Here is a 9,522-nt window from a genome sequence, read left to right on the forward strand (position 1 = left end):
ATCTTATGAATATAAGCATGTGAAATTGTCATTAGACCATCAATATTGTACACGGTGGATACTTGATAGTATCAATCAAAACCACATAATGATGATCTAATTACTTTAATAGTTTTGAATAAAAAGATTTCTCAAAAGCTAAAGCTTGCGAAGCTGTCAGCACAAAAGCTTAAAATAAACAAAATTTAAAGCAAAAGGAAGAAGAGGAAAGCAATTTTAAAACCAGTAGAAGAACCAAAAATAATAATAAAACTCATAAAAAGCTAAAACCAACCACCATCTTCATGATCGATCCTATATATCTAAGAAACAAATCGAAGAAGAAGAAGACGAAGAGAGAATCAAATTTGGAAAAAATGATCAAAGGAGGAGGCAAGTCTTCAGGTTACTCAGCAGATTTGATGGTTTGTTTCCCTTCAAGAACACATTTGTCTTTACCTTCTAAATCCATTTCTAGCCCTTCTCATTCCTTCAACCGCCGTCAAAATGCTCCGCACCACCGCCGCAGCCACAGTAAGCTCTCAGGAAACGGTGGTGGAGTGCGTCAGAATCGCGGTGGAGGAAGGGAGATAGCAGAAGAACCTACGTCTCCTAAAGTCACGTGTGCTGGTCAGATCAAAGTGCGGCCGAGGAAAGGCGAAGGTGGAACCAAGAATTGGCAGTCTTTGATGGCGGAGATGGAGAAGATACATAGAAGCAAGTCTGAGAGTAAGTTCTTTGGGATCAAGAAAGATGTCATGGGGTTCTTGACTTGTCTCCGTGATCTCAGCTTTGATTTCCGGTGTTTCGGTGCGTTTCCTCCCGTGGATGTAATCTCAGATGATGAAGAAGAAGAAGACGAGGAAGAGGAAGAAGAAGAAGAAGAAGATGAAAGCTCGGGGACAGTTTTCTCGAAATGGTTTATGGTTTTACACGAAAAGCAGAACAATGAAGAGTGTGTTGACGGTAAGGAAAACGCGTTTTCGGATGTGGAAACCGCGGTTCCACCGCCAAACGCGTTGTTGTTGATGCGGTGCAGATCTGCGCCGGTTAAGAATTGGTTAGAGGAGAAGAAAGCAGAAACAGAGGAAGATGACAACACTGAGAAACAGAGCGGACAAGAAGAAGAAGAAGGAGAGAATGATACGGTGATAAAGAAGAAGGATTTGAGATCATTGATGGAGGAAGAGAAGAAGATGAATTTGGTTGTGATGGATTACGACACAAACTATTACAAACTCTCAGCAGACATCGCCAAGGAAACTTGGGTTGTCGGTGGTAGTTTCCAAGATCCTCTGTTTCGAAGTCGAAGCTGGAAGAAGTGATCTTTACTCCGTAAAAATGAACACTTTTTGATTTTTCTTGTAAATTTGAAGTTATTTTGTTTCTTACAATAATACTTGTTGAGTGTGGTGAAAAAGATTTGAGACTGTTCCAAGAATCCAAGTTTGTATGTACAAGTTTCTTACTACACACGTAATTCCATCAAAGCTTTTATCTTTCTATCAACTGTGAACTGTACAAGGCCCAAGTTTATGGGATTCGAAGATATCTCCAATCATCTAAAGTCCAATATATAGGTTAATGGCCCAAATAAACATACAGTACGTGGAAATTAAAGACATGCAAAATGATATAATTGATATTATGTTTGAAGCCCATGTAACAGTAGTGATCGGTCCAAATACAAAATCTGATTACGTGAGAACAAGATACTAATCGACGTAAACAAAAAGCTTTAGTACTTGACGTTGACGCAGAAGCAACTGATGCTTTGGATGGTGACGCGAAGAGTGGAAACTGCGAGGAAATAACAAAGGAAAGCCATAATGAGCATTGAGCAGCTGCTAATGTAATTAAAAAAAGTGGTCAAAAAGTGAGTAGCTTGTGTCAGAAGCTATCGTTTTCGTGGTCTTTCCTAATATGGAAACCAAATTAATGATATTCCTAGTCATACTAATTGTCTTGACTCAGATTATGCGAACAAGAAATAGAAACTTATTGACTTAAGGGAACCAATATCTAGAGCCTACAATCAAAACTACGGTCTGTCTGTGTCTGGTCTACTAGGATCGATGAGTATATTAAGAAAGTTCAATAATTTCCTCGAAGTCTCCAAATGAAATGTTATACGTATGTAGACAAATTATGAGCGCATAGTAATTTGTTTCACGAAATTAAATTACTTTGATGCTTTTACCATTTTAAGAGTTTTTTTTTTTGGTAATAAGCCACCATTGTTTTCCAAGCCACCGTCTATACTACAAGTTACAACTTTGATGGACTCAGAGACTCTCTCTAACAATTAGAGTTTAACCAAAACAAAACACTGTAACTATATAATTCTTGTTGGATCCTCCTAAAATAAAATATGACCATAATTATAAAAAAAAAAGTCTATAAAAATGTCATGAAATTTTGATATATATCTGTTTGTTACAAGTTTTGTTGTTGATTCGTTTATAGTTTTACCCATTATTATTATTATTATTATTATTGGCATACTCTTTTTTTTTTTTTTTAAAGTAGAAGTTGTTAAGATTTTGAGAATCTAAGAATTACTGGTTTGAATAATAAAAACAAAACTTTTCTTTCTACAAAATTTGCTTTTAGCAATAATTTTTAAATATTGAAGATTAGCTTTTTCAGTCATACGATTTTATATCATTCATTTTTTAATTTTTATTAAATTAGAAACGTTCACTTTAGCCATTAACCATATTCTTTTGTGTAATCTGATTTAGATCTGTGCCAAATTTAGTAACAAATGAGCAAAAATCTAGCACATTTAATCGCATAGTCTATTAAATATAATTGACTAAATCCAATCCAAGTGACTAATTATTAAAAAATTAACAAAAACGTCAATTAGTAAAGAAGAAAAAAACACCAAAAATAAAATAATAATCTTTATTTAAAAACCCTTCCCTTCCTTCTCCAGTTCTCCTTGTGCTCTCCCTTTCTCCAGTTTAGTGAGCATCTCAAACACTTTTGTCATATTTGTTTTCTCTGTATAATTGTGATGTGTGCCTTTTAGGTTCTGTCTCCTTAGTCTCTGTGTGTGTTTTTGTACAACAAACTAGAAACAGAGATGATGATGAGAGGTGAATTTGGAGAAGCTTCGTCTCCTCCGTCTCTCTCACGTTCTCCTTCTTCTCCTCTTCAAACCCAATCACATTATCACCACTCTCAAAACTTCAATCGTCAATATCAAAATCTCTTTCCCGGTGACTCATCTTATAGTTCGAGTAGGTTCCCTCTCCGATCTCCGTCGGATTACTCTCTCTCGAGTTACTTCTCAAACGGGCTGTGTTCTTCTGAAGATGGTTCGTCTCAGTTCGCTTCTCCTCCACTCGATGGCATGATGAACAAGTACAATCTTGGTGGTGACGATTTGGGTCTTTGCGAAAGTTTCGATCTTTTGAATGTTGGAGAAGAAGAAGACAGGACTCGTCATGTACGAACTGAGACTCATCATCACCAAAACCAAAGGAGCAATTTTGGTAACTATGAAGCTAGTGTTGATGGTGGATTTAGATATTACTCTGGTTTCGGTTTTGATCAAAAGGATCAACCTTTACAATTTTCCCCAAATCAAAAGGATCAAACTCTCAATTCTGTGAATCTGAGTTGTTACAGAGAGACTCTGAGTCCTTACATGAACAATTACTCTGTTTCATCAATGGCTCATCGGGGCATTAGCAGTAACATGCATCAGAGTCCTCCTAAAGTATCTGAATTCCAGGGATATGTTTACTTAATGGCTAAAGATCAGCATGGATGCAGATTCTTACAGAGGATCTTTGAAGATGGAAGTGCTTTAGATGCTATGATCATTTTCAGTGAGGTGATTCCTCATGCTGTTGAGCTTATGATGGATCCTTTTGGGAATTACTTGATGCAGAAACTTTTAGATGTTTCTAATGAAGAACAAAGAACACAGATCATACTCATGGTCACTTCTGAACCTGGTCAGCTTATTCGAATATCCCTCAACGCTTACGGGTAAGACATCTCTGTGTATTGATGCTTACCATATGATCATTTTGATGTTAAGTACTTAAGTTGAAGGTTGTTTTCTTTTTGTGTATGTGGTTAAGTACTCGAGTTGTCCAGAGATTAGTGGAATCACTCAAGACCAGGAAGCAGATCTCTCTGGTGAAATCAGCTCTGAAACCTGGATTTCTCAATCTCATTAGAGATTTAAATGGGAATCATGTGATACAACGTTGCTTACAGTGCCTTAGCACAGAAGATAACGTGGTAAAAAAGGAGATCTTTTGTTTATTTTGTTTTCACTCTTCAGACTCATAAGATGAATACTGATATAATCATGTTATGTAATCACTCTTTATAGTTCATCTTTGAAGATGCTACAAGGTACTGTATCGATATCGCTACACATCGGCATGGATGTTGTGTGTTACAAAAGTGCATTGCTTATTCCAGTGGACAACAAAGAGAGAAGCTTATAACCGAAATCTCAAGAAACAGTCTCTTCCTTGCTCAAGACCCTTACGGGTAAGTTTACTGTCTCGTGTAACAAGTACTAAAGCTATAGTTATCAATGTGATATTCAATCTTGACAACTCTTTTTTTCTTTCTTGATCAAATGCAGGAACTATGCGCTCCAATTCGTTCTAGAACTGAGGGATTTCTCGGCGATTGCAGCGATGCTTTCGCAGTTGAAAGGGCATTATGTGGAGCTTTCGATGCAAAAGTTCAGTAGCCATATGGTGGAACGTTGCTTAACACATTGTCCAGAGAGCCGTCCTCAGATCGTGCGTGAACTCATCTCTGTTCCTCATTTCGATATACTAATCCAAGACCCTTATGCCAATTTTGTCATCCAAGCTGCTCTTGCTGTCACCAAGGTACATAGAGCCAACTCAAGTTTAAAAGTTTCTTTTAGTCCTAACTATTTGATTCTAGAGTGATCAAGATTTTGTGGAATGATGTTACAGGGTTCACTTCATGCCACGCTTGTTGAAGTCATCAGGCCTCACTCGATTCTACGTAACAATCCTTACTGCAAAAGGATTTTCTCGAGGAATCTCTTGAAGAATTAATGAAATTCAAAAGGCTCTTTCTCTGGTGGACGAGTCTGTAATTTCATAACTTGTTGTTGTGTTTCTTCTTTCCCAAGTTTGTTTGTTGCTATGAATAATCACAAACCCCCCTGCTTAGTAATCACTCTCTAGGCCATGTCTACTATGCAGACTATGTTCTCCTGTTGTTGTCTTTTTTTTTTTTTTTTTTTTTTTTTTTTTTTTTTTTGCATTGTACTAATTTGTTCTTATTGGAATGAAATTTTATGTTGTTGGTTTTTTTTAAACCGGTTTCGTCTTAGGAATCTTTTGCCACTTTAGTAATTTGGTATAAAGAGAACAATGTGGCTTATTGGAATATACTGAGGAAAAAAAATCAGGAAAAGAAAAATGAGGATATCAAATTATCTAATTAGTGAGATTTTATTTTGTTATCACAAACATCTAAATATATTGAGATATTTAAGCTAAAAGATTTGACTATTTCCAAATCTGATTTAATAATATCTAAAATTAAGTATGAGAGATTCTAATTTTGTTAGCAGAAATATTATTATGAGATTGTGATTTTTTTTTTGTTATAGAAAGATAATAACAACTGATTCTTTCAAAGGATTTTTTTGGAGCTCTATAATTAGTAAATTATTTGAGATATTTACGCTTTGAGATTAAAAAAAAAAATGAGATGTTTATGCTATGGATTCGAATAATTTGCAAGTCAGTTGAGATCTTGATTAAAAATTTAGAATCACTAGTATCAACTTTTGACCAAAAATACTTAGTAGTGTACATCTCAACTTACTTGCAAAATATTTGGAACTCAAAACAGAATAATTCCGTATAGAGAAACCCATGTTCATTACATACTATCTTTAGATACCATTTCATTTCAAATGTGATATATTATAACAGTCTTTAAAACCATTTTTACAGATGAAACTATTGAGTCCAAGAATTTCATGAGTCACTTTCCATGTTACTTCTTAGGGGTTCGAAATTTTGAATATTGTATTACATTGGTCGTCTGTGGTATAGAAGAAGACAAAGAGAAATATGTTCTATATCAAATTATATTTGTTGGGTTGGAAGGGAATGGTAATGGGCCAACAATTAAAAGATCCAACTAAGAAGCATGCATCTCTGTATGTGATTCTGCTGAAGCAAGGAGAGAAAGATTGGAAGAAATTTTTCACTATTTGAAGTTACCTTAAAACTGTCACTAAAACCTTATGTTGGTGGATGAATAGAAGAATGACAAATGGTTATACCAAACCAAAAACATAAGTTTTAGCAAAAAAAAAATAGTGATTGAAATCAATGATTTATGTAGCTTATCTTGTCAATATAGAAAATGTCTTGACAAAAAAAAAAGTGAATATAAAATGGGTATATTTGAATTGAAAAATCGAAATTGTGGTTACATTTATGAGGACCATGCAAAGATGAAGAGTCGTTAGAGCTTTGCTTTAAATGAAGTCGTTAATATAGGTTTAGCTAACTCCTAGCAAGCCCCTAACTCTCCTTTTTTAATGAATATGGTTACTCCTAACCTAAGGCTCTAGCTAACTACATGATTAAATATACTGTACAAGTAGGTTGATCCGATCAGCGATCTGTTTCCATTTTATTTAAACTATTTACAAGAAGAGAACTATGAGACGTGAATACATATGATATGAAAACGTTTTCAAACTTAAATAACTTTGTATCTTGATAAATCACCATCGTATTATACGATGCATGCAGAGTCATCTTCAGTTGACACATAGTATATATAAAGTATCATTTGCATATTTGTTTTTGCAAAAGTATGGATCGTTGAAACACAAAAACAATAAGCAAGTGTGTATGAGTAAGTACTAGCTATAGGCATTTATACTTGTTCAAAATTATTAAATGGAAACGGGTAGGCGAGTACTGAATCTTTAATTCTTCCACCAGGAAATAAATAACTATTTTTAGTATTTCAGAAATTTATACTCCATATTAACTGATGAGGCCACAATTATGATTCTTCATCTAACCAAGAAGAAGTTTCAAGATACTGTGTGTACGCAAGTAACTATCTACCCGCGACAGTTTTTTTTTTTTTTTACTTGCATGGAGCTTTCATTTCATTTCATACTAACTTTTTCCATATTTCAGTTTACCCAAATCACAAGTTTCTTGTTCTAGTTTTATAAAATTACTTGGTATGGCTGTTTATGTTACCAAGTGAAGTAATTCAAGATATATGTATTTTTTCATTATTATTTTTTTCAGTAAACCAAAAACTTGTAGAAGCTTTTATTTCATAGTAGTACAACTTTTTTTCTTCTTGTATATTTCAATTTACGAAATTATGAGTTTCTGGTGCTAGCTTTTAATAAGATGACGAGACATGTATCTTAATTGTAACTGCATGCATGAAGTAGCTGATGTTAAATTGTGAGTTTTTCAAACATTTTTTTTTTCCATCCGATCAAATTTATGACTTTTGCATTTTGTTATTATCTGAGAAAATTACAATGTTTTACTAAAGCTCCGATCATGCATAGTTTTAAAATTCTACGTAGCTAGAGATTATAGTATGGCATAGTGTGGCCCCAATTTGCGTGATATTATATATTATGCCTACTCTCTCTGATAATACACAAAAAACTTGTATGATCATAAGACGTTTCAAGCAATAACATAATGGTAAATGTATGTCCTCAACTCTCAAGGTCGTGTTTAACTGCTCAGCAACATAGAAGATTATTGAAGTAAAATAAGGGTTAAATCCCTATTAATTTAAGGGTTTTCGTATTAATGTTTTCATGTCCTGTTTTCTAAACTTGTATATAAACATTTTTAATTTACAATACTATATAAATATCTAATAATTCTTAAAAAATTTCTTCAGTTTGATGTATACACCAAATATTTATTTTATGGCGAGTGGATCCTAACTCTAGGTCTTTTAGATTTGGATGATGACATATCGACGAAATTATATGTCATGGTCAAGTCGATGAAAAGTTATTAGCACATATTATTTACATGATCTATATACTTGTAAATGTATATATGCATATTATATAAATGTAATAGGATACTATAAATGTATTGAAAAAAAGTAAATGCATCCGTTGAATTCAAAATAAAGGGAAATATAGTAAAAGGCGATTAATGAGGAAGCTGACCAAAACTAAAGAGTCCTAAAAATAAATGAGAGGTCGCGATGGCCGTGGCTTGGTAGGCCGCTGAAGAAGATTTCAATCTGTGATATTAGAAAAAAAATAAATAAATATAATTTCATGTTTCAGTATTGTTAAGATAAGATTGATCATACATTCCTTTTTTTTTTTTCTCCTAGCTAAAAACTCAAATGATTTTAAAATTTCATGTAATAATATATAAAATGACAACTACTAATCCAATACTGCATGATACACATGTTCACAATAATAAAATTTTTGCGTAGAAATCAAATAAAGTAAAAACAAAAATCCTTTTTTTTTTATAAACGTCTTATGAAAAAAAGAAAGATCAGAGGAAGGTAATAAATAAACATATATTTGGTGTTGTTGTATAGTATTGAAAAGTGGGAGTGAGAGTTATTGTGGTATTTAAGATTGCTTCGACCTTCTCTGCATTCATGAAGTCATCAACCTCTTCCTCTCCTCTTCAACTGTATTTAGTTTCTTTCTATATTTATTATTGTTATTTGTTTTCTCATTGGTCGTTTCTCTATTTTTTATTCATTCAACATCGTCTTGATCATCATCATCACATAAACTCTTATCGTCGTCGTCGTCGTCGTCGTCATCATCATACATACATGTATAGACAACTTCATGAGTTTCATGACCAAACAAGAACCTCGCATATATATATTATTATGCGTGTAGATAATGGTTGATGATATCATACTGATCATGATAATTGTGGTGGAAGTGAAAAAGAGAAAAAGTTAAAGAAAGAGGAAGTGATCAGGAACTACTATAAATCTAGACATTTGAATGAGGCTCTCCTTGGAGCAATACCCACACTTATTAATCACACATCCAACTTGAAAACGAAACTCACACATCTAACATTACTTGACTTTTCCATTTTTCATCCCATGTACAGTAGTATTTATTTCCTTCACAACTAAAAAACCAAAATCAAGTGTATAGTATTATTTCAACTGGTTAATTACAGTTCTTAAGATAGATACACTACATATGAGCACTAAAATATGGATCATAATAAATGCAAAAATAAATAAATTCATTCTTAAGAGTAACAAATACCAAGGTGGACATTATATTGTGTGTGCCATGCAAAGTAAAATCCCAAAATTGAATTCTATATATTGTCAACGAATATCTACGATATTTATTTTGGTATATCTAACTCATTAACTCTGTCTACTATTCTACATGAACCGGTGGGGGATAATAACTCTCCATCGGGTGATGACTCATCTTTGTATCTCTCTCTATCTCTATATATATATATACACGACTTTTCACGAACTGTTCGTCTA

At 33.5% G+C, this 9,522-nt stretch overlaps 2 protein-coding genes across 2 annotated transcripts; both read left to right on the top strand.

The window, feature by feature from the left end:
- The first annotated feature begins 217 nt into the window (after nucleotides 1–217).
- LOC17899708 lies at nucleotides 218–1,454 on the top strand. The gene has a single exon (XM_006303968.2). It carries the CDS (start codon nucleotides 285–287, stop codon nucleotides 1,302–1,304), a length of 1,020 nt encoding a protein of 339 aa, XP_006304030.2. The 5' UTR covers nucleotides 218–284; the 3' UTR covers nucleotides 1,305–1,454.
- Nucleotides 1,455–2,973: 1,519 nt separating this feature from the next.
- On the top strand, nucleotides 2,974–5,250 carry LOC17898040 (putative pumilio homolog 8, chloroplastic). The gene is made up of 5 exons (XM_006306430.2): nucleotides 2,974–3,984; nucleotides 4,080–4,242; nucleotides 4,337–4,500; nucleotides 4,598–4,853; nucleotides 4,944–5,250. Exons 1-5 carry the CDS (start codon nucleotides 3,071–3,073, stop codon nucleotides 5,046–5,048), a joined length of 1,602 nt encoding a protein of 533 aa, XP_006306492.2. The 5' UTR covers nucleotides 2,974–3,070; the 3' UTR covers nucleotides 5,049–5,250.
- The last annotated feature ends 4,272 nt before the right edge of the window (nucleotides 5,251–9,522 follow it).

The sequence above is a fragment of the Capsella rubella genome, unplaced genomic scaffold (assembly GCF_000375325.1).
Source record: "Capsella rubella cultivar Monte Gargano unplaced genomic scaffold, Caprub1_0 scaffold_1, whole genome shotgun sequence".
Classification (NCBI taxonomy): domain Eukaryota; kingdom Viridiplantae; phylum Streptophyta; class Magnoliopsida; order Brassicales; family Brassicaceae; genus Capsella; species Capsella rubella.